Source organism: Otolemur garnettii, unplaced genomic scaffold, assembly GCF_000181295.1.
Source record: "Otolemur garnettii isolate 467f Iridium unplaced genomic scaffold, OtoGar3 scaffold00194, whole genome shotgun sequence".
NCBI classification, from domain to species: Eukaryota; Metazoa; Chordata; class Mammalia; order Primates; family Galagidae; genus Otolemur; species Otolemur garnettii.
Genome location: NW_003852589.1, coordinates 1964726 through 1982622, shown reverse-complemented (window position 1 = coordinate 1982622; position 17897 = coordinate 1964726). Strand labels below are relative to the sequence as shown.

Here is a 17897-nt window from a genome sequence, read left to right as displayed (position 1 = left end):
CTCTATGCTTCTAATTTCTCTCAAGAACTTTTCCTTGGCAGTCACAACTTGGCTAACTGTTTGGTGCCAGGAGCCTAGCCCTCAGCCTGTCTCAGCTTTTGACAGTCCTCCCCACTAAGCTTGATCATTTCTAGCAGTTGATTTAAAGTGAGAGATGTCCACCTCTTCAAAGAATCTCACTTGAACACTTAGAGCCCACTGTGGAGTTATTAACTGGCCCAGTTTCAATGCTGTTGTGTCTCATGGACTAGGGAGACCCAAGGAGAGGAAGAGAGATGGAAAAAGATGGGGGAATGGCCAGTCAGTAGAGCAATATACACGTTTGTTGGTTAGAATTTAAATTGGGTATATAAACTTACTTTCAAAATGAATTTAAATTGTGACCAAGATGCTTATTCTTCTATTGCTCCAGCCAAATAATTTCAATTTCATAATAATCATTATAACCTTTATTATTATTATCTGAAAATGATGGCCTACTTTTCCTTTTTTCTCCCTGCGCCTAATCCTTCTCCCTCTGTGGGCAAGGTTCATGGTGCCCCAAAACAATCACAACAATAACATCAAAGACCACTGAGCAGAGATCATCAAAACATGTATAATAATAATGAAAAGGGCTGGGTGTTGTGGCTCAGGCCTATAATCCTAGCACTCTGGGAGGCTGAGGTAGATGGATCCCTCGAGCTCAGGAGGTCAAGACCCACCTGAGCAAGAGTGAGACACTGTCTCCACTAAAAAACTAACTGGGTATTGTGTTGGGCACCTGTAGTTCCAGCTACTTGGGAGGCTAAGGCTGAGACCCAGATCATGTGAGCCCAGGAGTTTGAGGTTGCTGTGAGCTATGATGCCATGGTACTCTACCTAGGGTGACAGAGTGAGACTCTGTCTAAAAAAAAAAGAAAAAGAAAAAGTTTGAAATATTGTAAGAATTACCTAAATGTTACGCAAAATGAGTACATGTTGTTGGAAAAATTACTTGCTCAATGCAAGGTTGCCTAAAGCTTCAGTCTATAAAAAATACAGTATCTGCCAAGTACCGTTAAGAGCCTGGAAGTGAACCCAAGTGAGCCTGTAAATCCCAAGTTAAACTCACATTGCAGGCATGGTCGAAACTCCCTTGGGCCCTTCTGAGTCATCTTGTGCTGACATTGGGGTTAACCTTCACCATGAGGTTTCATACTTTGGTCTATAGGTATTAGTCAGCTCAGGCTACTAAAACCAAACAGCACGGGCTGGGCAGCTCAAACAACATTCACTTCTCACAGCTCTGGAGGCAGGGGAGTCCAACATCAAGGAGCCAGCAGATCCTGTGTCTGGGGTGGGCTCTCCTCCTGGTTTGCAGAGGGCTGCCTTCTCCTCGTATCCACACATGGCTGGGAGAGTGATGATCTGTCTCAGGTCTTTAATTTTTTTCATGCAAAATATTTGCTTTTTATTTCATTTTTAATAGATAATGAATTCACATGATTCAGCAGTATAAAAAATTTTCAGTGAAGAAAAATACTAATGGCAAAACAAACTATACCTTTTCTCCACCTTTCTACCATTATCTGTCTAGCTCCCTTACACACATATACCCACCAAATGGGTACCCACTTCTCATTATATCAAAAGCTGATCACCCAAATTATCAGCAACACCGCTTGTGGGTAAGACAAGCTTAAAATGTCACATCAGCTTAATAGTGTCTCAGATGGCATAAAGTAGAAATTTATTGAAAATTGCAAGGGTGATTTAAGGTGGGTCTTTCAAAATAAGGACTTGACGAGGACCAAATAAGAATCACAATACAATAGTCCAGGACTGGTGAAATCCAGGTGGAGCTTTTGAGAGCAAAGGATTCCAAGAATCTAAGAGGACAAACTCTTGATCCTGTCCAGGGAAGGAGCAGGTAGAGGTTCTTATAATGAACAATCAGACCACTTACTTGGACAGGACAGTTGCAGAAGAGTAAAGACATGATAACGGTGACGGTAGAAGAGCAGTTGTGTAGACAGGAGGTGTGGTTTCTGTTGTTAGTGTCAGGCTGAGAATAGGGGTAGATGACTTTGGTTCTCAATTAGCTTTGTATCTCCTTCCTTCCAGAGTTTTGCTGTGCGTTAGTAAGAACAAGCACAAAAATATATTGTTCCTTTTGGGGTCTGTCTTTTAAACAGGATTGCACATTACACCTCGTCTTGAACCTTCATTTTGTCATTTAACTGTGGACATCTTTTATGTCAGTATTGGAGAGCTTCCTCTTTCTTTCCTACATCTGTATGATACTCGTAGATATACCAAAATAGATACTTGTAAATATACCAAAATAGATACTTGTAGATATACCAAAATCTATTTAACCAATCCCCTATTGTTCTACTTCCAATCTCTTAATGATATGAACAATGTAGCAATGAATATCTTTTTTTATGTACAAGTATACTTCATTTTCTTGTGCTTCACTTTATTGAGCTTTACAGATGTATTTTTTATAAATTGAAGGTTTGTGGCAACCCTGAGTCCAGTGCATCTATTGGCAGCACATTTCCAATGGCACATGCTCACTTTGTGGTTTTGTGTCACATTTTGGTAATTCTCACAATATTTTGAAGTTTTTATTATTATTACATCTTCTAGGATAATCTGTAACCAATGATCTTTGGTGCTATGATTGTCATAGCATTTATCCAAGCCTTTCCAAGCATGACAACACTCACCTCTGGGAACCCAGTTGGGAGACCCCTGATGCCTCTTTATAAATAATCAGCTTAGTGTAACCATGTGCATTTCCTAATCTGCCCTTCTGGCCCAATTACAGTATCTGAGTGGAGCCTACCAGAAAAAAAAAAAAGAAGAAGAAGAAGAGAAAAAGGTAAAAAATGTATAAGTGGAAGAAAGTGATAAAAAGGAAAAAAAAAGAGAAGAGAAAGAGCAATACCAAGTAAGTTACTCTGAGCTATGAGCTATTGGCCTCATCAGAGTGCCTTGAAAAATAGCAACCTAAATATTAACATATGCAGCACCGAGTTGCATTTTCAGACACTTCCAAACCTACTTGGTTTAATAGTCTTTATTTCTTGCCATCCAAGTTGGTTCTGCCATCATCCTTTAGACTATGTCTCGCAAAACCTAGAGCCATTAGATACGTGTTGGAAGCTATAGAACCCCATACATGCAGATCATTAACAAGTTTACTTGTTTTTGCTTCATCTGACTTTCAGTCTAGCTTCCTCAACCTTGGCTTTAAATCAGCTCATCAAAAATCAGCTCCCTTGATGATGGGTAGTTTGGCTAAAAAACAAAAAAGAAAGCCATAAACACCCAGTCTCCTGCTGCAACCAAACCTCTTTGTTTATCTGGTTCTGCTCAAGTTCAAAGCCAAGGGTATAAGGTATGCATTTTTCCCTGGCCAAAAAGTATTAGAAAGAAATGGTGAGCTGTTTTTATAAAATATAGGCATTTAGTACATACTGGGGGATATGGCCTATCTATAAAGCTCTAAAAAATAATCATGCTCATACTAACAATCATTTGTTTAGAAAAAATGGGGAGCAAGTTGGCAACTGGCTCTGTTGGAATCATAGGAAGTAGGAAAAAGAAAGGCAAGAGAACTGACACTCGTGGACTATTTACATTTATATTGGCCTGATGCAGAAGATGCTTTTTTAATTAATTGTTTGGGATTCATTGAGGGTATAAAGAATTAGGCTACATTGATTGCATTTGTTACATAAAGTTCCTCTTGCAATTGTGTCCCACCCCCAAGAGGTGTGCCATACACTGTGACCTCCCATCCCCCTTTCTTCTCCCCTCTCCCCACTTGCTCATTCCCCTACCTCCCCCTTGTATTAGCTGCCTTCATATTAGAATTGAGTACATTGGATTCTTGCTTCTCCATTCTTGTGATTCTTTACTAAGAAGAATGTGTTCCACCTCTACCCAGGTTAATACAAAAGAAGTAAAATCTCCATCTTTTTAATAGCTGAATAGTATTCCATGGTACAATACACAGCTTGTCAAAAATCCATTCCTGAGTTGGTGTGCAGTTAGGCTGTTTCTACATTTTGGTGATTGTAAACTAAGCTGTGATAAATAGTCTAGTGCAAATGTTCTTATGATAAAACGATTTTTTTTTTCTCTTGGGTAGATACCTAGTAATGAGATTGCAGGGTCAAGGAGAAGGTCTAATTTGAGTTCTTTGAGGATTCTCCATACTTCCTTCCAAAAAAGGTTGCATTAGTTTGCAGTCCCACCAGCATTGTTCCCTTCTCTCCACATCTATAGCTTTGAGACTTTGTGATGTGGGCCATTCTCACGGGGGTCACGGGATGTCTCAGGTGGTTCTGATTTGCATTTCTCTGATGATTAGGGAAGATGGGCATTTTTTTCATATGTTTATTAGCCATTCATCTGTCTTCTTTAGAGAAGGTTCTATTCATGTCTCTTGCCCAGTGATATAAGGGATTGTTGGCTCTTTTTTTTGTTGATTAATTTGAGTTGTCTGTAGATCCTAGTTATCAAGCTTTTGTCCAATTCATAATATGCAAATATATTTTCCCATTCTGAAGGTTGTCTATTTGCTTTGGTTGTTGTTTCCTTAGCAGGACAGAAGCTTTTCAGTTTAATTAAGTCCCATTTGTTAATTTTTGCTGTTGTTCCAATTGTCACAGAAGTCTTCTTCATAAAATCTTTCCCCATACCATTATCTTCAAGTGTTTTCCCCAGGGATGAAACCTACTTGATTGTGAAATGATTTTTTAAATGTATAGCTGTAGTCTATTGCCTAGAATTTTATGGAGAATTTCTGCATCTATATTCATTGGTGAAATTGATCTGAAGTTCTCCTTTACAGTTGTCTCTTTTCCTGGTTTTTGGTATCAGGGTGATGTTTGCTTCATAGAATGTGTTGGGGAAGACACCTTCCTTCTCAATTTTTTGGAATAATTTCTGCAGTATGGATAGAAGTTCTTTGACAGTTTGATATAATTCTGGTGTGAAGCCATCTGGCCGAGGGCTTTTTTTTTGTTGGAAGATTTTGTTATTGTTTCTTCCATCTCAGTTTTTTATATTGGTCTATTCAAGAGATCTATTTCTTCTTAGTTAAGTCTAAGGATAGGGTGTGATTCCAGGTATTGATCTATTTCCTCCACATTGTCAAATTTCTGGGCATAGAGTTTCTTGTAGTACTCAGAGATGATCTCTTTTGTCTCTGTGGCTTCTGTTGTTATTTCTCCTTTGTCATTTCTGATTGAGGTTATTAGAGATTTTATATTTCTGTTTCTAGTTAATCTGGACAAAGGTTTATTGATTTTATTTTTTCCAAAAAACAACATTTTGTTTCATTAATTTTCTGAATGATTCTTTTGTTTTTAATTTCATTAATATCTGATTTAATTTCAGTTATTTCTTTTCTTTTGCTGGGTTTGGGATTAGAATGTTCTTCCTTTTCCAAGTACATAAGATGTACATGAGTTTGTTGATGTTTGTCGTATTCCTGTTTTTTGAATATGGCAATAAATCTCCCTCTTAAAGCTACTTTTGCTGTATTCCACAGGTTTTAGTAACTTGTGTCTTCATTATTGTTATGTTAAAGGAATTTAAGAATTTCCTCTTTTATCTCTTCCTGAACCCAACTATCATTCAGCATAGGTTGTTTAATTTCCATGTCTTTGTGTAGGGATGAATGTTTTTGTTGGAGTTGTGTTCCACTTTTATTGCCTTGTGGTCTGAGGAGATACAAGGTATAATTTCTATTCTTTTAATTTTGCTGAGGTTTGATTTATATCCTAGGATGTGGTCTATTTTGGAGTATGTATCATGGGCTGATGTGAAAAATGTACATTCCTTAGCTTTGGGAGAGTGTGTTCTATGTATGTCTATTAATTCCATTAGTTCTAGGGTCACATTTAAGTCCTTTGAATATTTAGTTAGCTTCTGTTTAGAGGATCTGTACAGTTCTGTCAGAGGGGTGTTAAAATCCCCTGAATTATGGTGTTATGGGATATTATATTGCTCAGACCCATCAAGGTCTATTTCATAAATCTGGGAGCATTTAAGTTGGGTGCATAGATATTGAAAATTGAAATGTCTTTTTGTTGTATTATTCCTTTGATGAGTATTAAGTGGAACTCATCTCCATCTTAATCTTTATCTTTCTTAACTTTAGTTGCTTTAAATCTGCTTGTATCTGAAAGTAAGATTACAACTTCTCCTTTCTTCTGATTTTCATTTGCTTGAAATAATGTTTTCCATCCCTTAACCCTGAGTCTTGGTTTGTCCTTCAATGTTAGGTGTGTCTCCTGGAGACAGCATATGGATGGCTTGTGCTTTTTTTTATCCAATCAGCCAGCCTGTACCTCATCAGTGGTGAATTCAATCCATTGACATTTATTGATAAAATTGATAAGTGTAGCAAAGTTCTATTCATCTTATTTTGTGAAAGTCCATTGTGTAGTTTTATTTTTTGCACCATCATGGAAACTGAGTTTTGACCTTTACTCTCTGACCTTTACTTTGCTGGTGGTGCATTGTGATAGTGTTAAGAATAGGTCTAATTATTTATTGTAGAGTTGGCCTTGTTGTGACAAATTTCCTGAGTGTTTGTGCATCCACAAAAGATTTTATTTCTCCATCAGTTTTGAAGCTCAATTTAGCAGGATACAGAATTCCAGGCTGAGAATTATTTTGTTTAAGAATGTTGATGGTAGGCTTGGCGCCTGTGGCTCAAGCAGCTAAGGTGCCAGCCACATACACCTAAGGTGGTGGGTTCGAATCCAGCCTGGGCCTGCCAAACAACAATGATGGCTGCAACCAAAAAATAGCCAGGTGTGTGGCGGGTGCCTGTGGTCCCAGCTACTTGGGAGGTGGGGGCAGAAGACTCGCTTGAGCCCAAGAGTTGGAGGTTACTGTGAGCTGTGATGCCACAGCACTCTACCCAGGGGGACAGCTTGAGGCTCTGTCTCAAAAAAAAAGAATGTTGAAGGTAGATGACCATTCTCATCTGGCTTGGAAAGTTTCAGTTGAAAAGTTTGCTGTTATCCTAATGGCTCTTCCTCCGTAGGCACTTACTCCTGGATGCTTGCAGAATTTTTCTTTCATCTTGACTTCGGACAGCTTCATTACAATGTCTTGGAGCAGCTCTGTTTGAGTTGAGATGACCTGCATTTCAATATCCATCTGAAAGGAGTGTGTCAAGATCTTTAGTAAAACTTGGGAAATTTTCATTTATGATAGTCTGCAGTAGGGTGTCCATACCTTTGGGACAATCTTCTTCCCCTTCTGGCAGAGGTTCTCAACCTGTGGGTCGTGACCCCTTTGTAACAATGAAAACACATCCTGTATATCAGATATTTACATTATGATTCATAACAGTAGCAAAATTATAGTTATGAAGTAGCAATGAAAATAATTTTATGGTTGGAGGTCACCACAACATGAGAAATTGTATTAAAGGGTCGCAGCATTAGGAAGGTTGAGAACCACTGCTCAGGGATCCCTATTATTTGTATGTTTAACACTTCATGGAATCTCATAGTTCTCTAAGTGCTTGTTCTGCTTTCTCTCTCTTCTTTTCTGCCTCTTTGACTACCTGAGTTAACTCGAAAACTTTATCCTGCACCTCTGAGGTTCTTTCTTCTCCATGGTCTAACCTATTTTTGATGCTTTCCACTGCATCTCCACAGTCCCTGATGGTCTCCTTCATTTCCTTAAGGTCTGCCATATCCTTTCTATATTCGACATATCTCTCGTCTGACTTTTGGTTTTGTCTTTCCATTTTCTCATCCATTCCTTTTATTGTCTTTATCTCTATATTTTAGATTCCCTTCCTGTAAAGATACAATCACATTTTACAAAAACATTTTTCTCTATAGCTATGTTATGTTTACATATTTATATGCATCGAAAAAGGGTGGGTTTCAGAGACAGAACAAACTTAAGCATTTGTTATCAAAAGATTTTATTTTCACTCTAGGCATAGGGAGTATTGGCTATGTGGGGGGAAAGGGTTGGTGGCTTAGAGGGTCCTAACAGGAGGCCTGAGCTTCACAGCGCCTCTGACTGGGTCCCCCTGCAGGCAGCTGGTTCTGTCCTGGAGGACATGTTAGGCTTCCAGGTACAGGCTCACAGAGTGGCTAGTGATCTGGCCCCATAATGTAGCAGCCAGCCCTATGCCATGTGACCTGCCAGCCTTCCGGCCTAGCCCCATGATGATGCCAGAGAATAGACAAAAGTACCCCAGACAGGTTAGAATAAGCCTTTAACCCAGAGCTTATGGCAGCTGTGGTCAGTGGGCCAGTCAGACCAGGGTCCCTCCCTGACTTGTTAGCTGTGTGATTTTAGGAAGGAACTTTACCTCTCTAAGCCTCATATCCTCTGTGCCCCTAAATTAAGACTAGTCATATCTTCCTTTGAGAGTGCCCTCAGGGCACAGCTCAACAAGTGAGTTTCTAGCTCAGAATCTGGCAAACCTGTGGCTGACCTGCAGACCCCTAGAGGCAGAGAGCTACAGTGTCCATTAGCCTGTCCCTGTGTCCCAGGTCTGTCCCAGGCCTATCCACATAGTGATAGCCCAGCAGAGTTGACTGCTTGGAGACTCCTTTCCTAGGAGCATATGGGGCTGGAGGTCAGGCCCTGGCAGGCTGAGTGTCACAGTGCTTTCCCCAGCACTTGGTTGACAGCTGTGTGGGCAGTGACGGGTCAACTGGGCTGCAGATCTTTGAGGACTGTTTTTAAAGACTGTGATGAAGTGATGATTGCTTCATTGTTATTTCTACTTCATAAAGTTAAATGGTTGAAGGGAAATACTATGAGGGCTGACAAAACACAGGTGGAAGGAATGCTCAGTCCAGTTTAATTGGACCACATTTTGCTGCCCTTGTAGGGGGTGTGGTGGAGACTCCTGCACATGCAGAAGTTCCTCAAGCCCTGCATTTCTCTAGCTGCAGCCTGGCTCAGGGATGCTGCAAGGACATGATGGCTGGGTCAGGTGGCAAGCTTATTCTGAACTACTTGGGTGGGCCTGACACACTCAAAAGGGTCCTTCCTAGAGTGAGGTTAGGAAGAGCAGAAAAGATGCTACCCTGGAGGCTTTGACGATGATGGAGGAAGGAGCCACAAGCCTAGGAAAGCAGATGTCCTCTATAGGCCAGAAAGGAAAAGACTCCAGAGGGAACCGGCCCTGCAGACATATCTTGACTTTAACCCTGTGAGACTCATTTTGCACTTCTGACCTCCAGGGTGTTAAGACAACAAACCTGTGTTGCTTTTTTTTTTTTTTTTTTGCAATTTTTGGCCGGGTTTGAACCTGCCTCCTGTGGCATATGCGGCCAGCACCCCACTCCTTTTGAGCCACAAGCACTGCCCTAAATTTGTGTTGCTTTAAGCCACTGTTGGTAGTAGTGTGTTACAGCAGCAACAGGAAATTAGCAGGTCCTGTGCTTCCAATGTCATCTACTATCCACACCTGCCTGTCCTATGGACCACCACCTGGGCTCTGATCCCAGACTGTGGGGACAGTTGGTACAGAGATAGATCCCCAGCCAGGAGCAGCTGGACGCATTTTCCTCATTAAACTGCTTTAACTCAGAAGACTGTGGGGGTGGTGCCAATGCAGAAATTTTATCAGGGCACAGATGGGGTTTGACTGGGGGAAACGAGCTACCCATGTCCCCAGAATAAATTACACACTGCCTAACCTGTTATTCAAGGCCCTCTGCAGTCCACCCTACCCACCGAAGCCCCGTCTACACCAAACCCTGACTGATAGGCTAGAAGGAGAATGTTTCGGAGGAACTTGGTGATCATGTCTCAGTAGGGCCCCTTGGAAACTAGTGTGGCCCTTCGGTTGCTCAGCAGTGATATAGTAACTGACGGGCTGCTTTTTTGTCCTGTCAATATCTTTTAAGCATCTGAGATTGTCTCAACACACAGCTATTTATGGAAGCAGAGCTGTGCTGCGGTCAGTCCATCTGGGAAGTTCTGAGTAACAAGGAAACATTTCTGAAGGTGGAATGGAGGCTGCCCTGGGAAAATACTCCGACCAAGAATGGGCTCCAAACAGCACCAAAAAGACCTTTGTTTGAGAATATGTGCTTGTTTTTATGACTGTTCAGTGCATATGTGGGTACATTCATTTCCTCCTCCTAATCCATGATACGGAAAATAAGCATTTATCTGGGAATGCCAGCCAGTGTGCATGTGGCTTCAGGGAAACCCAGCATGGATCAGCTGCATTGCCTGTACTTGTCAGTAATACATTTTATGTGTCTCGGTGGTTTTTATTTATCCTATGAACAACAGGTGAACAGGTAGGAACAGTCGACAGTCCAGATGCAGCCCTGGGTCTCTCTGTGGGTGGGGCTGAGAACACAGACCACGCCTGTACCCTCCTCCCAGACAACCTCCCCCTTCCTCGCCTAGCTAGCTTTGGATTTCCCATTGCCTCTATGGTGGACATCGCCTGCCATGGGGGCACTATGATCGAGGACCTAACCGGGCTCTGGTACCCACACAGGTACCAGCGCACCTTGAGGTTAGTGCCCATGGTCAGCTGCTGGAAATTCAGTAGCTAGAAATGGGGTGTTTGCTAGATCCCGGGCAGAGACGTGAGGTGGGAAGCATCTGAGGTTGAGATACATGGTTATGGGAGTGTTTTAGGGATAGGTGCTGTGCCCTTTGGGGGACATTGCCACTGCTATCTCTTTTTCTGTGTTCTCTGGGATGGATGGAGGGGTGGCAATGGGATGGGCTGAAGCAGCCCCACAGGCAGGTGTGGGAGCCAGAACACTCCCTCTCTGCAGTTCTTCCACACTGGCCTGCAAACTTCCAGCTGAGTTTCTGCCGCTCATCCAGGTCTGGCTGCTCAGGTTTGTCCATTTCCACTCCCCTCACTTCCCACAGCCTCTGCAGATCACACCCTACAAAGGAACCAGTTCCAGCAAGTATAATAATGAATCATAAATTTTATTTCAAAATGTAAACGTCACTAAACATGCATACACGTTAAAACAATAAAATTTACAATTTCGTTAATTTTTTCTTTTTGCATAGGACGTCATTACAATATAGAATCTATGCCATACAAAATACATACAAAGTTTTATCCAAGCAAGCCAAGGCCAGACTGCAAACTGTACAACTGTAATACGTCACTGTAGTGATCCAGGCAGGGAAGATGAAACGTGGCCTTCGGAAGCATGGTTGGGTGCTGGTTTAAAAAAAAAAAAAAAGTTCCTATGGAAAGGAAAACATGAGCTCCACGGAAATGGTCTCGGACCCTTAGATTCTGCCTTGGGCAAATGATTCCAGAGAAGCTCCACCAATGGCTTTGGATGGAAAGGGGTCCTCTGTGCAACCTGGGGTGGCTGAGACCCTTGCTGCATGCCCCCAACACATATGCACAAGCAATTCCAGCCACCAAAGAAGCCACAGAAAGCCTGGCTGGACACTGTGACACAGGTTCTCAGCAGAGCCCACCCTCTAGTGTGGAGGCTGACGAGTCCTGAGTTCCCCACAACTGAGCATGGGGGGCCTCTCTAGGCTGAGGCCAGGGAGCAAAGTCTTCATTCACACCCTCAGAGTCAGGCACCCTGAGCCCGAATAGACTCTGGGGCTTTGCCCGCTATGGCTCCTGTGATGCATGGATATCTTTGCAGGCATTCAGTTCACACAGCTTCCAAATGGCCTGTCAACAGCACAGGGCCTGAAAGCTGTTCCTTCGCCTCACCCCCAGGACTTCCTGCCTCCACCCTCCTCTGCCCCAGGAATGTGTGACTTGCAGGGCAGGGGACACTATTTCTCTCCCATCCTGTTTATTTTTAAATAAAAGTAGTAAAGTTTTAAAGCTGTATGAGAAAGGGAGAGGTTGGGCAGGGCCAGGTGGCCACACTGCATGTCATCTTGATAAGGGGTCAGTAGAAACCAAGAGTGGCCCCTCTTCCCCAGTGGACAGGGGCTCTAGCCTCCTGCCAGTCAACTCCTCTGACTAGTGAGGATGAGACAGCAGGCAGGAGGAAAGGGCTTGCCCTAAAGGATGTGCAGGCATTTATCAGTAGTAAGCTGGATTGTACACCCAAATTCTGGGACAAAATTCTCTGGAATGTGTCTAGGACAAACCTGCAAAGCCTCAGAATCAGGAAAGATAGTCATAGGACCAGGTTCTTCCTGGGTGATCCTGATCTCAAAAACCATCAGCTACATCTCCATTTTAGTTTGGAAAATATGGTTACCAGAATCGCCTATGGAAACTTTGGGCAGCGAAAGCTGTGGCTAATGTACAAAGCATTTCTTACCGGTTATGATGTGACCAACACATCATACCCTTTAAGCTTTCTAGCACTGTGTCTTTGATTACATGACCTTTAAATGGTGTTGAAAAAAAAAAAGTGACCTGTCAGAAGTCAAAATAACCAGGTAGCCTTGTGAACACAGCCACAGCCAGGAGTTCAGACTGCACCTTCTTGTTGGATGGCACAGCTGGGGTCCTGAACCAGGTTCCCTGGGAGCACTTAGCAGGGGCTGGCCCTCGCTGCCCACCTCATCTCCATCTCTCCTCACGGGGCTGAGCGGTGGCCCAGGGTGTAGTGAGGCCCGCAGTCACAGGTGGTTCTACCTGGAGGTGGCACCATGGCGGATCCTATACCTACCTGGATAAATGGACTTGGAAAAAAGTGAGGGGAAGGGGATTTTGCACCTCAAGTGCTATGAGTGCAGCGGGACACAGGTAGGCACCTCCAGGACCATGTTCCTGTCAAGGGCATCTCTGCCTGCTCCTATGCAGCACCCAGCAGGAGAGACCTCCGGGCTCCTTGTGGGAGGGGCTGTGTCCATCTGTGTTTTTCTGTATGGCTGTAGGATTCAGTAGGCATTTGGGGAGCTAACAACTGTTCCCCTGGTATGGCTGACGCAAAGAGGGGCGTTCTTATTTGGGACATGAGCTGAACTCCAGCCCCCTGATGACTGAGCCCAGGCCTTTTTGTATGTAGGGAACTCTCCTTTCAGGCCACCCTGTGGCCTGCTAGAGCAGAAGTTTGCTCCAAAATAAAGACTTGAGTTTTCACTATTATTTCTACGAGCCCTGTGGGTTCCTCAAACCCACCGACACTGGCAAGCATGGCCATAAACCACAAAAACAAAAAGCCCTGAAGCAGACCCGGGCTGGGAAGACATCCCCCTCACAGGACACGCAGGCCCGCAGGCCGCTTCAGGAGGGCTCTCCCTGTGTGCTGCTCAAGTGGGTGTGGCGTTCTGAGGCCCCACCCTCTTACGCAAGCACCCGTTTTATGATGAGATGGAAACCTGCTAGTGAGAAACCATTTGAATAGAGCCTGAGATTCATGGACTTTTCCCCCCACCCGCCCTTCAAGTGAGATGAATTTAAGCCCCAGATGATTCAGGAGGGTCTGGCCAGGAGTGCCCGACGGGAAGTTCCTCCTGGTGCCCCATCCCCACTTCCCAGGCCAGGCTCGGCCTAAGGACCACACCCTGACATTACTCAAGAACCACTTTGGGAATGAAGACACACTCATTTGCCAAAAATAGCCAACTCCTGCATATTTCTGTTTTAAGGCAATGTTACCCTTCCATCTATCAGATGGAACAGCCCTGGGTCATTTAGAGGAAAAAATTAAATTAAGTGCTCTCTTTGGAAACAGCCAACACCCACATCCCTCCCCCACCCCCACCCCGCTCTAAAACAAACCAGCTCTTTTTTTTTTTTATTCCAAGATGACTAGGTTTGGAGTCCTTTCTTTCCCTTCCTATGTGCAATGTGGAGTTAGGAGACCTCCTTCAGAGACACCGAGGGCAGATCCAGATCCCAAGGGCACTGGCTTCTCCCTCTGAGAGTGCTTCACTGGCCTCTGGGGGACATGCCACTCCTTCTCCCTGCCTTTGGGAAACCTGGATGGTGAGTGCACCAAAGGACTTTGGAATAAAATTCCTGAACCTGGAATGTGAATTCCTGAGACATGAAATGTATTCAGAGTGTGGCTTTCTCTGCCTCACACAGAAACAACTTTGGGAGGGACCTCACTTTGGAACCAGGCACGATGATCTCTGTACCCCAAGCACCCAGGGCTCTCTACTGCCAAGGTCCCTTCTGCATATCCACTCTCTCCCAGACCAAATGCAAGCAAGGTGTCCTAGAGCCCCACCCAGTACGGCAGCACAGCACCCTGGGTGGCCAGTCTATACCTGACCAGGGCAGGGGCTGCCCCTGGCCACCACCATGTACCCTCAGCACAAATAGCGCTCCTCTCAACTAGTGCCCACTGTGATCCTAGCTGACACATGGCAGTTAGAAATGGGCACCTGGAGAGACTCAGATGGCACACTGCCACCTGTGTAGCTGCTGTGGACAGAGGGCACCTATCAACTCTGGAGTCAGCCAGAAATAGTGGTCAGAGGCTGTGGGTACCAGCTGGACCCAGGTCTCTGGAGTTTCTCTGCACACATGCCGTGGCAGGGCCGGTGGAAGCAGGATGGCCACAACCAAGGCACTCTGGGCCCAGGAAGCCCATCTATGGCCCTTTGAGGTCCCAAGGGCCATTTCTCATCAAAAGGAGTACCCATCAAAATAGGTATCTCTGCAAGTTACCCCGAGTCTGCCCCGAACCCACCCTCCCCCCCCACCAACATACACACACACACGCGCGCACACACACATACACATATATACACACACATACTCTGCCTGGGACCTTGTATGTAAAGGCCCCAGCTAAGAGAAGGGAGGATGCTGCCTGGGCTGTAGGCTGGGGTGGACACCCCTGCTGTCTGCACAGGAGCTTGCTAGACCATGGCTTAACTGACTGGGCCCAAGGCTTGAACCCCAGCCCAGCTCTCTGCTTCTCCTCTCCTCTCCTACCAGGAAAAGGCTGGCCATGGAAACCCTCAGCAATCCTACTGTGCCACAGGCTGGTTGTGGCCTGGGGTCTCCCAAGCAGGGCGGGGAGATGCAGGAAGGATAGGGAGGAGGAAACCAGGGGATGCGGGAAGGCTGGAAGTTTGCTAAGTCTGTGCTGGGGATATCGGCGGGTCTGAGAAAAGTGTTTCCCACAACTTTCCATCTGGTGTTCCCTGGGTAGGAAACAACGCACATTCCCAACGGCATTTCCCATAATATCTGCTGAGACACTCCTTCAAAGTTCCAAGTCACAATGTTCCGGTCTCTTGCTACAGAAGGGTCTCGTAAGTACCGAGCATGCTGTCACAAGCTCGGCCCTCACAGAGGCCCTCCAACGAGGCGGCCCCGCAGTCTCACCCTTGGTTGCAAACACAGGTGCCTGGGAGGCAGTGCCGGTGCGGGAGAGCTCCAGAACTGGGTGTGCCACCAAGACCTGCTGCCATCTTTTCGGAAGGCCAGGATCTCAGTCTCAGTCGGAGAACATGGCATGTAATCGTGAAAGGCTCCGAGTGCCTTTGGTGGGGACACAGAGCAGTGAGGCCGGGGCAGGCATGGCCCAAGCCCCTGCCTGATGGGGTGACCGTACAGTGGTGTGCCCACCTAGGGCTTGTGTCTCTGCCCCCAGAGATCAGGCCGGAACAAGGCAGGGTGGGAGAGGTGGGGTGCTCCTCCACTAAGCACAGCCTAAGGCATCCCTCTGAGGGGGCCTGTTTCTCAGAAACAGCTGTGTGTGGCCTGTGGGGCACAAGCGTGAGTGACCAGTCTGCTCCCACCTGCCTGCCGAGCTGAACTCCACCTGGGCTGGTGGCCTGCTCCGTCCGCAGCACATTTCCCACCCCAATAGAAAACTCCAGAGTGCAAATGTATGTACAGAGTAAGGCGGCAGGAAGGGTGTCCTCACTGACCTCGTGGACCGTGTCCATCCCTGAGAAAGGAGGGTTCAACACCGCTGAATCTCCACTCGTGGGCATGTCTGTTGTGCAATTTGTGGATGGTGCCGGGGTTTTTTGAAATTCACTGTGTGTTTGTTTCTGTTTTTTACAAATGTACTTTGACACCTGAGGTGAAGAAAGTGTTTTTTCATGGACTTCTTGTAAAGTTCTCTCTTCTCTATTACAAAAGGGCAGGGCGGGCCGGAGTGGCCGCCACGGCTGGGGGCAAGCCGGCTCATGGGGAGCTGGCGGGGCTGATGGTGGGGCTGCTGGCGTCCGAGCGGCTGTAGTCGCTGAGCGAGCCGCCGGTGCGCGAGCCGCCGCCGCGCCGCTGCAGCATGCCCGGGTGGAAGTTGGCGTGGCGGCGCGCGTGCTTCGTCAGGTGGTCGCTGCGCATGAAGCGCTTCTCGCAGATGGGGCAGCTGAACTTCTTCTCGCCCGTGTGTGTGCGGTAGTGCCGCGCCAGCTCGTCCGAGCGTGCGAACTTCTTGTTGCAGTCCTGCCAGCTGCAGGCGAAGGGCCTCTCACCTGGGGGAGACAGGGGCGGAGGGTCAGTCTTGGCCTTGACCCCTCATCCTGCTTTCCCTCAGCCACCCAGGCTCTCAGTAATCCCGCCTCAGTGCCTGTTCTCCACCAGCCTGTAACAAGCCCAGCCCCATGAAGATGAAGGCAGGCCAAGGCCCTCCTGCCCACAACTGGGATAACATGGCACCTATGGGGGGACACTGTCCCCTGCCTGCAGGGGGTACAGGCCCCTGCTCAGGCTCCCCATGCCCAGCAGAGTCCAGCTCCCCACACATTGGTCCCACTGTAGCTATACTCTGGATCCCTGTACCCTGCAGGGCAGGGAGATAGTTCCCAAACCTCAGTGTCCTGATTCCATTCCAGCCCTCCTCAGTCACCTCTATAATATGGGGTGGGGTGGGCAGTGTCCAGACTGGGCAATTTTCAGGGTCTAAGACTCCACTACCAACTGACCTGCCTGTGTCCACCAAGGGAGCAGGAGACTCCAACAGCACCCTGCAGACCCTGGCCCAGGAAAAGACAAGGGCAGCAACCAAAAGGGCAGAACCGGAACACCTGGTCAGGGGGCTGCATTTACCCTGGCAAACCGAACCATGAAAATGACATTGGGACACGTCAGGGAGAATGAGGGGAGGAGAATACCCTCCTGGCAACAAGGGTGGCCACACAGCCACCCTTCCTTCCCTGTCTCTCCTCCTTCCTCTCTCCCCCCTATAATCCCTAAATTAGACTGCCTGTCCTTGAAGCTGGCCCACCTGTGCCCAGCAGAGGACACCCACCCACTGTGAACACAGACAGACACTCAAGGATGGCCAGCCAGCCAAGGAAAATCAGTGACATGGAAGGAGAAAGGCCAAGTGTGGCAAAACCACTAACTCCAGAGGAAAAGAGTGAAGACCCTGAACAGAAGAGGATGTTGTTAAACCTAAAACTTGTAATTACGATTTTCAAAGGAATCTGACACGACATTTGATACACAGACCGAATAGGATACCATAAAAAGGAAGTTCAAGGAACAAAAAATAGCATTTAGAAACTGAAAATATCATTGTCCAAAAATTTCATAGAAAAGCTGGGCATGTACTCAAGCAAATATCCTACGAAAAAGAACAAAAAAAGAGTTCTAGAAAATACGCAAAAATTACAGTGTTACGTCTTCTAATACTGCTGAAGCTGAGGGCCAAGCATATTCCTATTTGTTCCCCTTACTGATCTTACGTTTTAGAGAAAAGGGTGTTGGGGGAAGATTCAAAATCGAGTTGCCACCATCATTTCTCAAAGCTATTTGACAAGACAGTAGAAGTGAAAAGTTGAGAGCCACAGAGAAATCAACCCAGGGAGTTCAACATTTAACAAACAAGAGGAGCTGAGTGAGAACAAAACAAAACAAAACAAAACAAGAAATTACAAAGGAAATAATAAAAACAGTATCTGTCAGAGTAAAAAAGGCAAGAGACTAACCTGGGAAAGGCTGGCCCAGAAGAGAGCAAGGTAAGTGTTTAGTAAAGACCCCTGCGGTGAGAATTTCAGCAATGCTAGATCACAGTAGAAAGGAG

General features: G+C 45.9%; 1 protein-coding gene across 1 annotated transcript in view; it reads right to left on the bottom strand.

Annotated features, from left to right (window-relative positions):
* Positions 1–15918: 15918 nt before the first annotated feature.
* KLF13 (Kruppel like factor 13) overlaps positions 15919–17897 on the bottom strand; it is a 48081-nt gene continuing 46102 nt past the window's right edge. Inside the window, 1 exon segment of the mRNA XM_023507620.1 lies at positions 15919–16344. Coding sequence (XP_023363388.1) covers positions 16052–16344 — 293 coding nt within the window. The 3' untranslated portion in view covers positions 15919–16051.